The sequence below is a fragment of the Geotrypetes seraphini genome, chromosome 2 (assembly GCF_902459505.1).
Source record: "Geotrypetes seraphini chromosome 2, aGeoSer1.1, whole genome shotgun sequence".
NCBI classification, from domain to species: domain Eukaryota; kingdom Metazoa; phylum Chordata; class Amphibia; order Gymnophiona; family Dermophiidae; genus Geotrypetes; species Geotrypetes seraphini.
Window position 1 is genome coordinate 389,030,362 of NC_047085.1, and position 20,877 is coordinate 389,051,238.

The 20,877-nt window shown below is 43.5% G+C and overlaps 1 protein-coding gene across 5 annotated transcripts in view; it reads right to left on the reverse strand.

The window, feature by feature from the left end:
* Window positions 1-20,877, reverse strand: part of TAX1BP1 (Tax1 binding protein 1) — a 256,118-nt gene that overhangs the window by 109,876 nt on the left and 125,365 nt on the right. For all 5 annotated transcript variants that reach the window (XM_033930769.1, XM_033930766.1, XM_033930767.1 and 2 more), the window contains exon 13: window positions 501-626. In XM_033930769.1, coding sequence (XP_033786660.1) covers window positions 501-626 — 126 coding nt within the window. The remainder of the gene's footprint in view (window positions 1-500; window positions 627-20,877) is intronic.

Below are 20,877 nucleotides of genomic sequence, written 5' to 3' on the forward strand. Positions count from 1 at the left end.
TGGGAATAAGAGCAGGAGGACTAACATCCTCTCAATCTAAACTTTTGGACTTGGCATTCATATCTGCCAGACTGACATTAGCTCAGCAATGGCGTATGCTAGAAATACCCACATTAAGAGATATGAGGGAACGTTTAGGAAAAGTCTGCGAGAAATATAGACAAATCGGCCCTCTTAACAAATCAATGGGCAAAATTTAATGATATATGGGAGACTTATATTCAAATGGAAAAAGAAGTTTTATGAAAGAATTGAAAGATATATTATCCTATTCTTATAGATTGGGGATCCAGGTCTCCTGGGAAGGGGGGTGGGGGAGGTAGGGGATGGGATTGTTTTAATAGTAAGATAGATAAGCTGCATTATCTTTATTAGTTTATTCACTATAATTAATGATGATTTCGTGTTGTAGTGAGATTGTACCAATTATAATTACTAAAAAAAGAAAGAAAAAAAAAAAAGATAACCAAATAGATGATATCTAGTAACAGCAGACATACTTTATACTGGTCTTCTTCAGCAGTTTGTTGTAGTTTCACATTCTCACTGACTTTCAGCTGCTCCTTCCACTTGAGCTCTACCTTGGCCAACTCCTCAGCATAAATGCTGCATTTTGCTTTCTCATCCTAGAACACAAGGATATAAATAAATTTAGAACATGTAGGCACCAGACACAGTTGCGTAGCGAGGGGCGGCGGTACGCCCCGCCCCTTCCTCTTCACTCCCCTCCCCCGCTGCTCATGCTGGATTTCCCTCTGATGTCACTTCCTGACCCTGGGACCCGGAAGTAATATCAGAGGGAGTCAAGCTGGTGTGAGCAGTAAGCTAGAGTAGTTGCTCAAGCTAGTGAATATTTTAAAGAGATATGGGGAGGGGGGGAGAGGGAAGGGAGGGTGCAAGCATGACATGGGGGGCAGAAATTTGTTACAAGTTCAAGTTTTATTTAGACATCAACTATATGCATAAATAAATGAACATAGCAGATGACAATCATCAGAAAACCTATCAATTAGCGACACAAAATTATATTTGCGAGCAGTGGCCCGAGAACAAAGGGAAACAGGTTTAATTCCCACTATAGCTTCTTGTGACCCTGGGCAAGTCATTAACCCTCCACTTCCCCAAGTTTAATCCCTTCTCCCCCCCCAAAAAATGTTTTAAATTAAAACACAGAAAACCTTAGATTGTGAGTCCACTAGGAACTAAAACATTTGCCTATATACAGAGCAGCAGGAGACCAAGCTCTGCCACCAACTCCACACATGCTTCACACCCAACTCCAGCATTTATCCCACTTTCCCTTATCTACCATCCCATAGCTACCCCTTCCCATGGCATCCAGAATCTATCCTTCCCTACTTTGAACCCTTAATCATAGCTCCTTCCCTAATCTTCCCCCATGGTCTTCAGCATTTCTCTCAACCTCCCCATGAAATATTTAGTGCCTTACCATCCTTCCCTGGGGTAGCAATACTCCAACCAGCACAGCAGCAAAAACAGATAGGCTGGCAGGCACAGAGCTTTGAGCAACTATGCATACTCAAAGCCTGCCTGTTCCCTCCCCCATTTAAACTCCTACTTCAGAGGGGGCAGAAGCTGGCAAGCCCTAAGCATGCACAGATGTTCAAAGCCTCCACCCCACCTCGCCTGCCAGCCTTAATTCTTTTAGTGCTGTGCCAGTTGGTTTATCGCCACCCTGGAAGAGAGAGATAAGGTACTAGATTTGTTGTGTGTATTGGGGGGGGGTTTATTGGAGCAATATTCCATCTAAGAACTGAAGTTGACATGAGCAAAAATTTTCCATTTCATTACACGGTGATCACTTCTTACAGGTAATGCACAAAAACACTCATAGGGAGGCTGGAAAGAATGCAACAAAAACCAAGACAGTATAAGGATTGTCTATGTCAAAACCAACAACAAAACAAAAAGTAGGGTTTTAACAATGTATTTAAATCAAAAGCTTGAGCATAAATGATACATGGACTCGACACAGAACCTTGTTTTGGAGGACAACCATCTGCATCAGGAGTCACAATGTTTCCAAAAAACACATATAAACTATAAGATAATGAAGTACCATAATACATAATCAAGAAATGTACATATAAGAATTCCATAAACCATGCTTTCCATGTTTTTCCTCTTTGTCTGCCTGTAGTTAAACTAGATTCATAGCTCTTCTGAATTTTACTCATCTGTTGGATGTATAGTGCAGTTTAGAGTGAACACTGCTCTCCCTGTAAAAGCACCATTCTTATCCCCCCCAAAAAAAAAATTAAAAAAAGGCCAGAAGGGGCACATTTGAATATAGCAGGAAAATACATTTTCACTGTCTACCAGCTGCTTCCCCCAGTATCTCTGTTACTGGTGGTATTATGCACACTGTAATATACTTGAAGGAATTATGTGCCAAAAAAATCAAAAAGAAAATACGTACAGTAAGTCATGAAGTGTGCATTCAGTTATGGGGAAAGTCTTGTATTGGGAGCAAGGGAATACAAAATGATTTTAATAAAAAGCAGATGAGGGCTCAGCTTGATTAATGTCAAAAACAGGGGTGGCCTATGGGGGCTACCATGGCACCCTCAATAGCGAGCCTGTATATGCTTTCTTTTGAACAGAACTGAATTACGACTACTTCATTTTTGCCACACATTAAACTTTTAGGTATATTGATGATGTGTTTTGTTTGTGCTCTTATGAGTCACTTCAAGATTTCTATGTTTGGTTGACTGCTCATCATCCGTGTATTCAATTCACTATGACAATGGATTTGATTCAGATATCCTTTTTGGATGTGATGATCATTAAACATGACCATTCTTTCCACTACTACTTCTATTTTTTATTTCTATAGCACTGAAAAGGCAGCGCTGTACATTTTAACATACAATAGTCCCTGCTCAGAAGAGCTTACAATCTAATTTAGACAGGACATTTCAGGGTTGAGGAGATTATGGTAGAGGAAATGATACAGAGGGTATAGGTATCTGACAGCAGTGAGTGGGAGATAAGAGTTGAAAGCAGAAAGCGGAAAAGTGGGTTTTTAGCTTGGATTTGAACAATGCCAGGGATGGAGCATGACGTATTGATTCAGGCAGTCTGTTCCAGGAATACAGTGCCGCAAGAAAGAAGGGAACGGAGTCGTCAGTGGAAGAGAAGGGTACAGATAAGAGGGGCTTGCCCGATGAGCGGAGATCATAGGGGAGGGGAGCATAGGGGGAGTTAAGTAAAGAGAGATATCGGGGGCTTCAGAGTAAATTTACTTGTAAGTCAGTAAGAAGAGTTTAAACTGTATTCGGAAATGGACAGGGAGCCAATGAAGTGACTTGAGGAGAGAGGTAATGTGACAATAGCGGCTCTCATGGAATATGCGTCGTGCAGCAGAATTTTGAATGGATTAAAGAGGCTAGAGACAGGTGTGCGGGAGGCCCGAGAGAAGTACGTTGTAGTAGTTTAACCGTGAGGTGATGAGAGGGTGGACAAGGGTTTAGATCCTGTGTTCAAAGAGAAGAGGACAGATTTTGGTAATATTATAGAGGAGGAAGCTTCAGGATTTTGTGGTTTGTTGGATCTGAGCACAGGAGGAGAGAGAGGAGTCAAAGATCACCCCGAGGTTGCGAGCTGACGAGACAGGGAGGAGAATAGTGTTATTCACAGAAATAGAGAACGGCGAGAGGGGGAAGGTGAGTTTAGGTGGAAAGATAAGGAGTTTAGTTTTAGCTATATTCATTTTGCAATGGCATCTAAGTGGCAATGTCGGACAGGAGGCTGAAATTTTGGCCTAAGCTCCTGTAGAGATATCCGGCGTGGAGAGGTAGACCTGGGAGTCATCAGCATAGAGGTGATATTGAAAACCATGACAGTGTACCAAGAAAGTGGGTATATATGGAAAAGAAGAGAGGGCCCAGGATAGAGCCTTGGGGTACGCCAGTAGACAGTGGGATGGCGGCGGAGGAGGATCCACCGTAACATACGCTGAAGGTACAAGAGAGATAGGAAGAAAACCAGGAGAGAGCAGAACCCTGGAATCCCAGTGAGGACAGCATATCTAGGAGATGGTGATCAACAGCGTAAAAGGCAGCAGACAGATCGAGAAGAATGAGGATAGAGTAGAGTCCATTGGATTTGGCTAGGAATAGGTCATTAGAGACTTTTGCAAGGGCAATTTCTGTGGAGTGGAGAGGATGAAAGCCCGATTGAAGCGGGTCAAGAATATTAGGAGAAAAAAGGAAGTCCAGGCAATGGTGGTGAACAGAAAAAGTACTGATATGAACGCTTTTTTAGATTTTAGTAACTGTCATCCATACGCCTTGAAAAGGGTCTTCCTTTTTCTCAATTTTTGAGGTATAGGAAGATAAGATCAGAAATTAGTGATTACAAATATCAAGCCCGCTCTTTAAAGACTAGGCTGTTAAAGCATGGGTATCCTGACACATTTGTGCACACTGCAAAAAAGCGTGCATAGTATTTGAACAGAGACCTTTTGTTTAAACACATGGGAAAGTCCAACGATGATTGGGTCCCCACCTGCATTTTGAAATGTAGTGGGATCAACAAGGTTGCCCGACAGCTAAACCTTTACAGATAGCCTATACTCGTCTGTAAAATTTGAAGGAGTTTTTATGTCCTTCAGATTTTAACAGGTCAACAGGGGCACTTGAGACAGATGGATACCATCGGAAATGTGCACAATGTAAGACTTGTGATTTCACATTTGAGGTGAAAAGTTTTTTCATGCATCTACCCACATACAAAAGATATAGATTACACCATGCCACTGACTGTAGCCCAGATCATGTAGTGTATGTAATTGTTTGTCCTTGCCCAAAGATACATGTAGGGCAGACTTCTCGTCGTCTGAGAATTCAAATAGGGAGCATCGTAGCAGCATTACTTATCTTAAATCAGACAAACCTCTTGTGGATCACTGGCTGAAATCAAATCACACTTTGGACCAATTAAAATGTGCAGCCATTGATCATGTCCCTCCTCTCTCTTGAAGAGGTGACAGGAGACTTTTACTATTACAAAGTGAAGAAGGAGTGGATCTACAGTCTGAGATCTGAAGAACCAGTGGGATTAAATACCAAAATTGAGTGGTGCTGCTTTTTGAGATAAGTAGATAGTTTTGCTGTATATATGAACTTAATACACACCTCTACTGTTTAATTTAAATTTAAAGGAATCTGTTAATTTAATTTTAAAGGGATCTGCAAATAGGAAAATCCCTTTATGGTCTAACACCGTGTTTACAGTGACGTACTCCTGATTATGCACTTTTCTAACAGATTTTTCAACAGTGATTCTTTAACCCTTTCAGGACCAAGGGACATATTTGTCCCATAACTTTAAAATCCTATAAATTTTGATTGGGATAGTCTACAGTTCTAAATTTGATATGTACGGATTCCATATGATACTGCCTTTATGTAAACAAACTGGTTCCGACATTCATTCATTAGCGTCGTTGCCAGATTGACGAGAAGATTCACTTGCCAGTGTTCCCTCTAAGGATTGATGAGGTGTGTGCAAAAAAAAATATGCATGAGCGACAAATTACATACTCCACAAATTTATGAGCAGGCGCAGAGGACGCATTTTTAAACAAATGTAGTTTATCCTTGTACTCCTTATGTAATTTTAATCATCTATGGATATGTTTGTATGTTTATTGTTCAAATGGTTTTATTTATTTCCCAAAATTTATTTTTGTTATACACATTGAAAATATTTGATATTGCGTTTAAATCAAAATCTCAATAAACTTGAAACTTGAAACGAGTGCCCATGAGATTGTGGGAGGGTTAAATACTCAAAACTTAGAAGAATAACAATTTACTTAAAGTTTTTGCTTCGCCAGCTTTCTGGTATCTTTACATAATGCAGTGGTGTACCTAGCATATGTAACACCCGGGGCCCATCATTTTTTGGCACCCCCCCCCATCTGTACGAAAAACGTGATTTTTAGTAACAAGCCACACGTCACACATGAGTACCTAGGAAAAGGCAGCATCTTACATATTGCAGTGAACAGTACATCAATACACCCATTGTAAAACTAAACAAGCCAGACCAGCACAGATCAATCCTACACCGTCAATCCTAACAGAAAACCATGTCTTTCGAACACACTGAACACAGAAAACACCTTCGCCTAGTAAGGAATATGTAATCACAAACTAACCCCTCCCTCTTTTACAAAACTGTAGTGTGGATTTTAGCTACGGAGGTAACAGCTCTGATGCTCATAAAATTCTGAGCATCAGAGCTGCTACCACCAAGGCTGGTGCTAAAAACGCTTCACAGTTTTGTAAAAGGGGGGATAAAATAAAAATACATAGACAAAGGTTAAATTGAACCAGCAAGAAGCTGGACTCTGCATACAATGCTTCACAGAAACAGTGACACATGTCTCCTAAAGCAATAAATAAATAGAAATTTTTTTCTACCTTTGTCTTCTGTGGTTTCTCCTTTCCTCATCTTCTTGTAACTCTCTTCCTTCCATCCACTGTCTGCCGTCTCTCTTCCCCTATATGGCATCTTCTCTCCTTCTATGCCCCTTCCAGAAACTGTATGCCTCCCCCTTCCATCTCTCCTTTCACCCCATTGGTCTGGCATCTCTCTCCTCGCCTTCCCTCTCCCACACCTCTCCTCATAGTCTGGTATCTCCCCTTCCCTGATTCTCTGGCATCTCTCTCCTTTCCTTTTCTTCCATCTTTCGCTCCCCCTCCATGCTCTCACATCTCCCCCTTCCTTTTCCCTTAGACTGGCATACCTTCCTCCTACGCTCCAAGCCCTGGCATCTCCTTTAATTCCCTCCCTCATCTTCCTTCTCCCTCCAGCTGGGTACCGCAACACTCTTCCCTGCAGCTCTGCACTTCCCCACAATTGCCATGCTTCGGTTCCTCTTCTTCCTTCCTTCCTCCCCCCCCCCCCGCGGGACCCTGCGGCACCATCAACTCTTACTCCCTCTAATGTCGGCCCTGCAGCTCCAGACTTCCTCGCACCTTCTCCCCTCCCCCTTTGGATCGCTATTATTTTAAATGTTATAGCCGCGGAGCTGTATCCATCAGTGGAGATGTCTAACCTCGGCCTGCCCCGGAACTCTTACTGCAGCAGCCGCCCGTCTAGGCAGGAACAGGAAGTCACTGTTGCAGTAAGAGTTCCGGGGCAGGCCGAGGTTAGACATCTCCACTGATGGATACAGCTCCGCGGCTATAACATTTAAAATAATAGCGATCCAAAGGGGGAGGGGAGAAGGTGCGAGGAAGTCTGGAGCTGCAGGGCCGACATTAGAGGGAGTAAGAGTTGATGGTGCCGCAGGGTCCCGCGGGGGGGGGGGGGGAGGAAGGAAGGAAGAAGAGGAACCGAAGCATGGCAATTGTGGGGAAGTGCAATCCCCCCAATGCGTCCCCTTACCTTACCTCCCCTTACCTTTGCGACGCGTGTGTGCGCTGTGAAGAGAAACTTGTGCGCTGCGATGTAATATTTTGTGCGCGAGCGCAGGCCAGCACAGCTTAGCGGGAACACTGCTTGCCACACTGTCCATAAGCCAGAAGTGTGATTTTTTTTAAAAAAAATAATGATATTTCACAAAAAAAATCAATTTTTTGGCATCTGCAAGCCCTTTTTACCATAAAAATGTCGTCAAAACCACAAAAATTGGCCTACGATCCTTATGGTCCTGAAAGGGTTAATGATGTTTTTCTTTTACAGTGCTGTTAGTTTGTTCTTGCAAAGTCAAACATACATCGTCATCCAGTTTTGGAGGCCATATTACCAAAAGGATGTGAAGAGAATTGAGTCAGTTCAGAGAATGGCCACAAGGATGGTCTCAGGACTTAAAGATCATTAATATGAAGACCGTCTAAGCAGTCTGCGCTTATACTCGCTCGAGGAGCGCAGAGAAAGGGGGGACGTGATAGAAACTTTCAAGTACATAACGGGCCGCATCGAGGAGGAGGAGGAAATCTTCACTCTTATGGGTCCCACGGTGACAAGAGGACATCCGCTAAAACTTAGGGGAGGAAGATTTCATGGGGATACCAGGAAATACTTCTTTACCGAGAGGGTGATTGATAGATGGAATGGTCTTCCACATCAGGTAGTCGAGGCTAGTAGCACGCTCGACTTCAAGAGACGATGGGACAAACATGTGGGGTCGCTACAGAGGTATGATAGGGGATAATTTCTCGAGGGTGGAAGGGATCATGATTGGGCAGACTTGTTGGGCCGTCGGCCCTTTTCTGCCGTCATATTCTGTTTCTATGTCATATCATAACACAACAAAAATCATAAGCACAAAAATGTGGAGAAAAACAGACCTCATTTATAAACTGCCTAAGCAGTCTTTATCATCATAATTCTGAAAAAACTCCACACATGAATAGGATGTAGATCTCTTATATATTCATAACTTTCAATTTCAGATAATGTGTTTTCAGTACCCTTATGATTTGCTCTACATTGGGCAAACATCCAGAGCCTTGACTATTAGATTGATGGAACACAAAAGTTGTGTGAATACAAAAAAAAAAAATGGCTGCACATTGTGTGGAACAATCTCATGCCTTTGGCAGTTTGAAGTGTTGGGTGACTGACAAAATTACATCATCCTTAAGAAGAGGAGATGTTAAAAAACAACTCTGGCAAAGGGAACAGCAATGGATTCATCGTCTCCATGCTTTACATCTGTATGAACTTAATACCTCGATGGAGTGGCAACCGTTCTACTGATTACTGGTTTGTGAAGTTGGTGCTCTGTCGAGTTGGGTGATGTTACTTTGCAGTGGATTTCTGGCTGTGCAGCATGTCATCCATATTATGATACTATAAATCTCTCACGTTTTTTGGATGTCTTTTTTATTTTTATTGTTGTTTATGGCTACTGAGAATGAAACATTGGATGTGAATGAAGGGATTTCAACTAGTTATGTTCTATTTTGTTATGACATCATGACAAATATGACGTTTGTGAATGAAAGGAGTTTAACAAATCAAGTCTCACATTAGTGAGGACATCATGATGCCCGGCTCTTCTAATTGAGCTGGGCTAGTCTCGAGGATCCGTGGCCATTTCTGTTCTGCCTGGCCTCCTTTTCAGTGGCGTGGAAGTTTTTGGGATACTCACCAATTTGTGAAAGATTGGTTTATTCTTCCCCTGATGTAGCAGCGTGAGCATGTGAAACAGAAGTACTTGCTGTCGAGAGAAAGCAGTCTGTGGCACGTCAAGAATAAAGACTTGCGTTGCCACTGACTCAGATAAGTTTTTTTTCACGCTTTTTTAATTGTGTTGAAAAAGCACAGTTATTTAGCGTAACAGGTGTTATCCAGGGACAGCAGGCAGCTATTCTCACATATGGGTGACATCATCCGACGGAGCACCGATGCAGACGCCTCACAAGCAGACTTGCTTGAAGAAACTAGAAGCTTCGAGTCGCCCGCACCGCGCATACGCGAGTGCCTTCCCGCCCAGCACAGGGCGCGTCTCCTCAGTTCAGATAGCTAGCAGAGAAGCCAACCAGGGGAGGTGGGTGGGTTGTGAGAATAGCTGCCTGCTGTCCCTGGATAACACCTGTTATGGTAAGTAACTGTGCTTTATCCCAGGACAAGCAGGCAGGTATTCTCACATATTGGTGACCTCCGAGCTAACCAGAATGGGATGGTGGGAGTGTTGGCAACTTAGGAGAATAAATTTTGTAATACTGTTAGGCAAAACTGTCCATCCCATCTGGAGAAAGTATCCAGACAATAGTGAGAAGTGAAGGTATGAACCGAGGACCAAGTAGCAGCCTTGCAAATTTCCTCAATAGGTGTAGATCTGAGGAAAGCTACTGAAGCTGCCATTGCTCTGACTTTATGGGCTGTGACTTTACTGTGAAGGAGTAATCCAGCCTGGGCATAGCAGAACGAGATATAAGCCGCCATCCAGTTGGAAATGGTATGCTTAGAAATAGGATGTCCCGATTTATTTGGATCGAAGGAGACAAAAAGTTGAGGAGCAGATCTGTGTGGTTTGGTGCGTTCCAAGTAGAAGGCCAAAGCACGTTTACAGTCCAGAGAATGAAGAGCTGATCCTCCAGGGTAAGAATGAGGCTTTGGAAAAAAGACTAGAAGTACGATGGATTGATTGAGATGAAATTCTGAGACCACTTTAGGTAGGAATTTCGGATGAGTACGAAGAACACAGTGATGGAACACAGTGAATGGTGGGTCAATAACTAAAGCTTGTAGCTCACTGACTCGTCGAGCAGAAGTGAAGACAATGAGAAACACCACTTTCCAAGTGAGATACTTCAGATGAGCCTTATCAATTGGTTCAAATGGAGGCTTCATGAGTTGAGAAAGAACAACATTGAGGTCCCAAACCACAGGAGGCGGTTTCAGAGGAGGTTTGACATTGAAAAATCATTTCATTAATCTGGAAACCACTGGATATGCAGAAAGGGGTTTCCCTTCAATAGGCTGATGAAAAGCCGCAATTGCACTGAGATGGACTTGTATAGTTGTAGACTTGAGGCCAGAATTGGATAAGTGCAAAAGATAGTCCAAAACAGAAGATAAGGAGGAATGCTGAGGCTCCTTATTATGAGTAAAACACTATGTAGAAAATCTAGTCCATTTTTGGTGATAGCATTGTCGAGTTGTAAGCTTTCTAGAAGCTTCTAAATGTCTCTTACAGATTGAGAAAACTGAAGAGGGGTTATGTTGAGAGGTACCAGGCTGTCAGGTGTAGAGACTGCAGGTTGGGATGAAGTAGAGATCCCTGACTCTGTGTAAGCAGAGAAGGCAAAACTGGTAGAAGGTATGGCTCCCTGCTGCTGAGTTGAAGTAAAAGGGAGTACCAGGGTTGTCTCGGCCACCAAGGAATGATTAGAATCATGGTGGCATGATCGTTCTTCAACTTGACCAGAGTCTTGAGAATGAGAGGGAATGGAGGAAATGTGTAGAGGAAAAGATTTGTCCATTCCAGAAGAAAAGCATCTGCCTCGAGGCGGTGAGGAGAGTATATCCTGGAGCAGAACTGAAGCAGTTTGTGGTTGTGGGGGTTTGCAAAGAGGTCTCTCTGAGGCGTTCCCCACTGTGAGAAAATGTGATGAAGAGGCGAGGAATGGAGAGCCCATTTGTGAGGTTGCAAGAGACGATTCAAGTTGTCCGCCAAGCAATTCTGTGCCCCTTGAATGTAGACAGCTTTGAGGAAGGTGTTGTGACGGATTGCTCAGTCCCAAAATCCAGAGCTTCCTGACAAAGGGAGGCAGAACCTGTCCCTCGCTGTTTGTTGACATAATACATGGCGACTTGGTTGTCCGTGCGAATGAGGACTACTGTGTCGTGAAGGAGATGTTGAAAAGCACGGAGAGGATCGCTCTGAGTTCCAACTGATTGATATGACACTGACGATCCGTACTGGTCCAGAGGCCTTGTGTACGGAGACCATCGAGATGAGCGCCCCAAGCGTAGGTAGAATAGTCTGTCGTGAGGACCTTCTGATGAGGGGGCGTTTGAAAAAGCAAGCCTCTGGAAAGATTGGAAGAGAGCATCCACCAACGGAGAGACTTCTTCAAAGAAGGAGTGACTGTGATGTGTCGAGAAAAGAGGATCGCAAACCTGCGACCATTGAGATGCTAGGGTCCACTGAGGAATTCTGAGGTGAAGTCTGGCAAAAGGAGTCATGTGTACTGTGAAGGCCATGTGACCCAGAAGTACCATCATGTGTCTTGCGGAGATGTAAGAACGAGAAGACACTGTGTGACAGAGGTGAAGAAGAGCTTCCAGATGTTGTGGAAGGAATGCTCTGAGTTGGACAGTGTCCAGAACAGCTCCAATGAATTGCAGATTCTGAGAGGGCTGAAGTTGAGATTTGGGAAAGTTGATTTCGAATCCTAAACTTTGTAGGAACCAGGTAGTCCGTTGGGTTGTTACAATAGCCCCTTGAGATGTGGAATCTTTGATGAGCCAGTCGTCTAGGTAGGGAAATACCTGAAGACCATGATTCCGTAGAACTGCTGCTACCACTACCAGGCACTTCGTGAACACTCTGGCAGATGAGGCCAGGCCGAAGGGTAGAACTCTGTATTGGTAATGCAGATTCCCCACCCGAAATCTGAGGTATTGACTGGAGGCCAGATGGATGGGAATATGAGTATAGACCTCCTTGAGATCCAGAGAGCATAACCAGATGTTCTGCTTGAGAAGGGGATAAAGAGATGCCAGGGACAACATTTGAAATTTTTCTTTGACTAGAAATTTGTTGAGAGCCCTGAGATCCAAAATGGGTCACAGATCGCCCATCTTCTTCGGAACAAGGAAGTAACGGGAGTAAAACCCCTTGTTCTGCTGTTCCAAAGGAACTGGTTCGACGGCATGGAGATGAAGCAGAGCTTGAGCTTCCTGAAGAAGAACGGCGGTCTGGGATGGATTGGAAGGATACTCTCTTGGAGAAAGGTCTGGAGGAACCTGAGTGAAATGAAGAGAGTATCCTTCCCTGATGATGGAAAGCACCCAGAGGTCGGATGTAATTATTGTCCACCTATTGTAAAAATGATGGAGACGATCTCCTATAGGAGGAAAAGGAGACAGAGACAGAACGGTGGAGGTTATGCTCTGTTGTAAACAGTCAAAAAGGCTGAGAAGCCTTAGGTGCAGCAGTAGGTTGGGATTTCTGTTGCTTCTGAGGTGGCTGTTTTTTCAGAGGAGGGCGAGTATAAGGAACCGGCTTTGGAGCAAAACTCCTTTGATAGATAACAGCAGGATGTGCAGGCTTAGCAGGAACTGGCTTCGGTTTAGGTCCGAAGATGGAAGCAAATGATTTTTCATGGTCAGATAATTTTTTAGTGGCTGCTTCGATTGACTCGTCAAAGAGGTCACTGCCTTGACAAGGAATGTTAGCCAGGCGGTCTTGAAGGTTAGGGTCCATGTCAATCGTACGAAGCCATGCAAGACGATGCATAGCCACAGAGCAAGCAGCCGCTCGGGCAGCTAATTCAAAGACATCGTAAGATGATTGCAGGAGATGGAGACGTAACTGAGAGAAAGAAGCAATGACTTCTTGAAGCTCAAAATGCATGTGGTTATCCATATAGGTCAAAAACTTCGGTAGAAGAGAAAGAAGAAATTCAAAATAAGTGATGAAATAAAAATTAAAATTGAGGACTTTAGAGGACATCATAGCATTCTGGTAAATGCGACGTCCAAATTTGTCCATAGTTTTCCCTTCCCTTCCAGGAGGGACTGTAGCATAGACCTTGGAAGGGTGGGATCTCTTCAAGGAAGATTCAACTAGCAGGGATTGGTGAGATAACTGTGAATTGTCAAATCCCTTGTGATACACCATCTTATACCTCGAGTCCACTTTTCCTGGAACTGCTGGTATGGAAAAGGGAGTCTCCATGCATCGAGCAAAAGTCTGATTCAAAAGCTTATGAAGCGGAAGCTTGAGACACTCTGCCAGAGGCTGAGAAGACGCATGACTTCAAGATATTCCTTAGAATATTTGGAGCCAGTATCCAACAGCCATCTGTCGGAGGAAAGACGAGAAAGATAGATGATCTGGCGATGCCTTGTCTTGAGAAGGACTCGAAGACGTCAAGGCAGCCTGTGTCGAAGAAGAAGCTTCGGCATGGAAAAAAGTCTCATAGGAACCAGGTGACTTGGACGAGGCAATCCTCGAGGTCCGGCATCGGAGACCTCGAATGAGGAGTCGGTGGTCTGGTTGAGGTTGGAATAGAGCGAGGCTTCGAGGAAGATGGTTTATCCTGCGAAGAATGATGCCTGGAAGAATGCCTCGATGAAGGCCTCAAACGATGGTAAGAACTGTGTCTAGAACCAGATCTCAAGGATCGAGATTTCACCTCGGAGACGGAAGCAGCTGATGCGAATGTATGAATAGGACTAGAGGCTGTAGATCGAAGCTCCAGAGGCTTGAAGGAGGAACCTCGATGCACTTGCAAAGACTCTCCTCCTTGCTGAGAGTGTGAGGATTCCTGTCGATGCACTCGCAAAGAATCTACTCTCTGCTTTTCGTGCTTGGATGGGAGTTTCCAAGTTTATTAGTTTTTAATATCCCGACCATCAAGCAAATGTCTGGCCGGTTAACAATGTTTTGTAAAGGCTAAAAGACCAGACACTCGAAGAGACTCTGCTCCCTGCAAAGAGTGTGACTGTGACTGGGACATAGGAAGCAGCTCGACCTCGCGGGAGTCTGCTGAATGCCCAGGCAGGATAATAGGAAGCAGTTTAGGACCCATAATAGTAAGGTACTGAAGAAACTGCTTCTCCAATATGGTCTGGAAAGAAGCAAGGTGGGATCCGCATCTGAAACTGGGCCACCTGTCTTGGCTGGAGGTTCCTTCGAGGCAGTGTTTCGACTTAGTAGTCTTAGACACTTTAATCACCACTGGTGGAACCGACTGCTGAGCTATCTGACCTGAGAAAACAGGGGAAGATACAGCAGATGACGTTGAAGCAAGAGCCGCTGCAAACGATGAAGGTTTGATGAGGCTCGAAGTGGAAGCAGGAGGCGCAAAAGGAGGCTCGAGGGAAGTCGAGGCCAAAGACACCTTCGAAGTCGAGGGATCAGTCGAAGACTCCATCTCGAAGAGCTTGTCCACCAGAACGCAACGACGCTTAAAAGCACAAGGCTGAAGTGTTTGGCAAGGCAGGCACGATGTGGGATGATGTTTAGGCCCAAGGCACTTGAGGCAGCATCTGTGAGGGTCCGTGATAGAGATCGCGCGCCGACACTTGCTACACTTTTTAAAACCTGTAGCAGGCCAGGACATAGGCCAAAAAATAGCCGCTGCAAAGTCGAAGCTCGCGGGCTGCGGCCGAGCAGCCCGTCCCGGAGAATGGACGGAAGACAAAAAAAATTTTATTTATTTTTTTTAAACTAAACAAAATAAAACAGCGATTTGTGAAGAAAAAACACCAACCGCGGTTGTAGAGAAGGCAAAAAGTGAACAAAGTTGAACACAGAGTCAAAGACAGACTTCTCGGCTCCGCGAAAAACTAAGAACTGAGGAGACACACCCTGTGCTGGGCGCGAAGGCACTCGCGCATGCACGGTGCGAACGACTCGAAACTTCCAGTTTCTTCAAGCAAGTCTGCTTGTGAGGCGTCCACATCACCCATATGTGAGAATACCTGCCTGCTTGTCCTGGGATAACAGTATATTTCAAAAGGAACTGTGAATTTCCCAGCTGTAGCTATTTTGTTTATTGTTTTTGAAATTTTTTTGAAGTTTGATACAACTAATTATCCAGCCTGGAATCACATTATCTGTAATTGAAAATGATGAATGTATAAGAGATCTACATCCTATATATGTCCCTATGATGATATAGACTACTTAGGCAGTCTGTGTATGAGGTCTGCTTTTCTCCATGTTTTTGTGCTTATGATTTTTGTTGTGTTATGATATGACTGGATGTATGTTTGACTCTGCAAGAACAAACCAACAGCGAGTTTATTTAATTAATCTTTTGTGAGGAGTCTATATTGCTGTATTTTGACTGGTTGATTTCTTTTACAGTGACCATTTTCCAACAGTGACGTTTTTGTCATCACTGTTTTCTTCATTGACTTTTTTCAACTATGATTTTTCAGCTTGGAATTTTCATCGCATTTACTTTTTCAATTGAAAAGGTTTTTTGCTATGGTAATTTTTAAACTTTGCTACAGAGATATAAATTTAAATTCAAAGAAAGTAACATTACCATACTACATTGTATATTGATGTCTAATTCCTGGCAGTCTAGTAGTTTCATAGGCTGTGTGATGACTAACATCAGAGAGAGGGCGGGTTAAAAGCACACACCAGACGCCAGGTGGCCTCTTTGGTATGGGCATTGTGAGCACATTAGTGTCGAAGTGAAGTGCGTGGAAATCAGAGGTGTTTATGTGCTTTAAGCTGTTTTCTTTCTACATTTGGCATGCCACTAACAATACTTTTGTTTTTTACAGCCTTTACCCGCTCTATCCCTGAGGCAGCTGCAAGGAGAAACACTTTGGCCATCATCAGTGGAGGTGGGGATTTTTGCCTGGATTTGCCACAGATAAGTTTTTTCTGAGAAATGTTTTTGAAATATTAAGTACCAATTACTAATATGGTATGCCAGCCAAATTTTTCTTGACTGCTAATGTTTAATATATATTGCTAACTGCACTAATATTGGCAATTTAAAGTTACTTTAAAATATCAGCTATAACAAACTTAACAAGGTTTTTATGCCGATGATGTTATTACCCTCTCTAGTTAGAAGAGGGTTCTTTCCCTAACAGGGTTCTGAGGTTTTTCTTCCTTACTTGCTGCTATTTTGTTTCCATCAACTAGTTCACAGCATTTTTTATATTAGTGTTGTTTTTTGGCTGTGTTGGGTTGTTTATAGCGATTAATAAAAAGTGGGATTGCCCAGGGCTCTGTGCTGGGACTGCTGCTTTTTAATATATTTATCAATGAACTAGAAAGGGAAATAACTAGTGAGATAATTAAATTTGTTGATGACAGAAAGTTGTTCAAAGTTGTTAAATCACAAGAGGACTGTGAAAAATTTCAAGAGGACCTTGCAAGATTGGGCTCCTGTTTCTCACATGCATTACTTTGCACTTTCTGACATTAAACATCATGATTTACAGGTAAAAGGGTTGAATTTCTAACAGCTATAGCCAAAATTGCTTTGGAAAATAATTATTTTTTGTTTGATCAAATCTTTTTTTCTACAAGTGAAAGGGGTGGCAATGGGGGACACTATGGCCCCTACTGTGGCTTGTTTATACATATGTGCGTTTGAAGAGAAATGTTTATATCCATTTACTTTTTTTCCAACATATTTTCTTATGGAAAAGATTTATTGATGACATAGTCATGGTATGGACAGGTTCACTTATTTAATAACTTTTTGACATGGCTGAATACCTGTGATGCTAATCTACAGTTTACATCCAGCATAGATCTACATACAATATCATGATAGGGAGATTTACTACTATATTTCAAAAACCCACCGATAGAAATAATTTGCTGCGGTGGCCTAAGGAAGATGGTTGCGGGAGTCTGGAGCTAGACGCCACGGATGTTCCCTGACTGCTGTTTCTTTTTCTAAAGTGGAGAAATGGTGAAACGAAAATCCAAGATTCGGATTTTCCCTGACGAATCCTTACCAGCAGCAACAGGCCCGATGGACGCCTTCCTTCAGCGAGGGACGCCAACACAGCCGGAGGCTTTCTCGGCTGGGAGAGACACGCTGGCTGAAGCGTCGCAGCTCTCCTTCGAGGCAACATCTCTGACCCCGGAAGAGCGGAGTCCTCCGAGTCGCCCGGGGGCGTTTGTCCGATTGACTGAAGATCAAAGTCCTCCAAGTCCTCCGAGTTGCTCAGGGGCGTTTGGCCAGTCGACGGTGGAGGAAATGCACCAGGGTGTTTGCTTTCCAGGCATGCTGAGTTCGGAAGTCGGCTCAGTAGGAGGAGGAGTGAAGCCACTATTATCTGTGCATTCGGAGGAGCTGGGACAGAAACTTCCTCAGGATTTCCTGACATTAACTTCATCACCTGCTGAAGTTCCAGGTACTTTTTCACCAGAGGTTCTGGGTGCTGAACTGACACCAATGCAGAGGCCCAAGGTTTTCAATATGGAGACAATTTGGGAAGCAATATCTAGTTTGCAAATCTCTTTGGGAACTCAAATGCAGCAACTTACTACACGTTATACCTCTGTTGTGTCTGAAAATTTGGAAATGAAAAATAGGATATCCAGCGTTGAAAATAAAGTGGATGGACATGAAACTAGATTAAAAACAGTGGAGTCCCAGGCTTCGGTCTGGGTAAAAGACAGTGGAAACCTTAATTTTAAGGTGGAAATGTTGGAAAATATGACTAGAAGAAGTAATCTTCGGATTATTAACTTCCCAAAATTACCACTTATTTCAGCGCAGGATACATTTAAAAAATATTTGAAAGAAGTTTTGAAAGTTTCCGAAACCTCCTATCCGCCTCTCACTAAAATTTATTATTTACCAACCAGAGCATCTGTTCAAAAACCAAACCAGCAGAATTTGTCTGCTGATAGTTTGGATTTGACAAATTTCCTGGAGAGGTCAGGTGAAGAGATACCGGCAACCAGTGTTCCCTCTAAGCGGGCGGGTGTTGTGAGCAAACTTTTTTCACCGTGAGCCAAAAATATCGGGCGCCAGCAAGTTATGAGCCAACTCGCCCGATTCTCCTCTCGCCGCCCTGCCATCTGCCGTACGCCTCTTCCGATCGTGCGCTGTGACGAGAAACGTGTGCGCTGCGATGTAATATTTTGTGCGCCAGCGCACGCCAGCGCAGCTTAGCGGGAACACTGGTTCAAATGGTTTTATTTATTTCCCCAAATTTATTTTTGTTATACGCATTGAAAATATTTGATATTGCGTTTAAATCAAAATCTCAATAAACTTGAAACGAGTGCCCGTGAGATTGTGGGAGGGTTAAATACTCAAAACTTAGAAGTTTTTGCTACGCCAGCTTTCTGGTATCTTTACATACAGTGGCGTACCTAGCATATGTAACATCCGGGGCCCATCATTTTTTGGCACCCCCCCCCCATCTGTAAGAAAAACATGATTTTTAGTAACAAACCACACGTCACACATGAGTACCTAGGAAAAGGCAGCATCTTACATATTGCAGTGAGCAGTACATCAATACACCCATTGTAAAACTAAACAAGCCAGACCAGCACAGATCAATCCTACACCGTCAATCCTAACAGAAAACCATGTCTTTCGAACACACAGAACACAGAAAACACCTTCGCCTAGTAAGGAATATGTAATCACAAACTAACCCCTCCCTCTTTTACAAAACTGTAGTGTGGATTTTAGCTACGGAGGTAACAGCTCTCATGCTCATAAAATTCTGAGCATCAGAGCTGCTACCACCAAGGCTGGTGCTAAAAACGCTTCACAGTTTTGTAAAAGGGGGGATAAAATAAAAATACATAGACAAAGGTTAAATTGAACCAGCAAGAAGCTGGACTCTGCATACAATGCTTCACAGAAACAGTGACACATGTCTCCTAAAGCAATAAATAAATAGAAATTTTTTTCTACCTTTGTCTTCTGTGGTTTCTCCTTTCCTCATCTTCTTGTAACTCTCTTCCTTCCATTCACTGTCTGCCGTCTCTCTTCCCCTATATGGCATCTTCTCTCCTTCTATGCCCCTTCCAGAAACTGTATGCCTCCCCCTTCCATCTCTCCTTTCACCCCATTGGTCTGGCATCTCTCTCCTCGCCTTCCCTCTCCCACACCTCTCCTCATAGTCTGGTATCTCCCCTTCCCTGATTCTCTGGCATCTCTCTCCTTTCCTTTTCTTCCATCTTTCGCTCCCCCTCCATGCTCTCACATCTCCCCCTTCCTTTTCCCTTAGACTGGCATACCTTCCTCCTACGCTCCAAGCCCTGGCATCTCCTTTAATTCCCTCCCTCATCTTCCTTCTCCCTCCAGCTGGGTACCGCAACACTCTTCCCTGCAGCTCTGCACTTCCCCACAATTGCCATGCTTCGGTTCCTCTTCTTCCTTCCTTCCTCCCCCCCCCCCGCGGGACCCTACGGCACCATCAACTCTTACTCCCTCTAATGTCGGCCCTGCAGCTCCAGACTTCCTCGCACCTTCTCCCCTCCCCCTTTGGATCGCTATTATTTTAAATGTTATAGCCGCGGAGCTGTATCCATCAGTGGAGATGTCTAACCTCGGCCTGCCCCGGAACTCTTACTGCAACAGTGACTTCCTGTTCCTGCCTAGACGGGCGGCTGCTGCAGTAAGAGTTCCGGGGCAGGCCGAGGTTAGACATCTCCACTGATGGATACAGCTCCGCGGCTATAACATTTAAAATAATAGCGATCCAAAGGGGGAGGGGAGAAGGTGCGAGGAAGTCTGGAGCTGCAGGGCCGACATTAGAGGGAGTAAGAGTTGAAGGTGCCGCAGGGTCCCGCGGGGGGGGGGGGGGAGGAAGGAAGGAAGAAGAGGAACCGAAGCATGGCAATTGTGGGGAAGTGCAATCCCCCCAGTGCGTCCCCTTACCTTACCGACGCGTGTGTGCGCTGTGAAGAGAAACTTTGCGCTGCGATGTAATATTTTGTGCGTGAGCGCAGGCCAACGCAGCTTAGCGGGAACACTGCCGGCAACTGCTACGCTATTTGTACAATTTGCTATAGATGCTGACAGGGAATGGATGCTTAAATTGTTTTTCAAGTTTAAAGATGTTCCATTTATGACTAAAATAGTGAGAATGTATCCAGACGTGTCACGAATGACCCAAAAGAGAAGAAAACAATTTCTTATTTTGAGACCAAGGGTTCTGCAGTTAGGTGCGACGTTTGTACTCAGATTCCCCTGTAAATGTGTAATGACCTATCAAGGGAACAGATTTATTTTCTTTGAACCTCAGCAGTTGACAAAATTTATTTCTGCTAAAGAGCAAACTTAAATTCTTGAGAGAAGTTCAGTCTCAACCTGCTCAAGTATAAGGTTTTTGGTTATGTTCTCTCCCGCTACCATTTTCATTTTTCTTTGTACTATTTGATTAAGATTTCAGCAATTTTAAAGCTTTCTCCCCCATGGATTGAGGTCTAACGATACAAACCAGTAAAAATTTATTTTGTGTTTAATGTTATGCCGTATGAGAAAGGGAAAAATTTTGCCTTGATTCCTTTATTTCAATTGTAAATGTTTATTATTACCTATTGTCTCATTTTAATCTTTGAACTGACTTGTATTATTTTCTTGTTTTGACTAATATTATGTCAATACTATAAAATGAAAATAAAGATTTAAAAAAAAGAAAGAAATAATTTGCTGCAGTATGAATCATTTTATCCACGACATTTGAAGACTAATT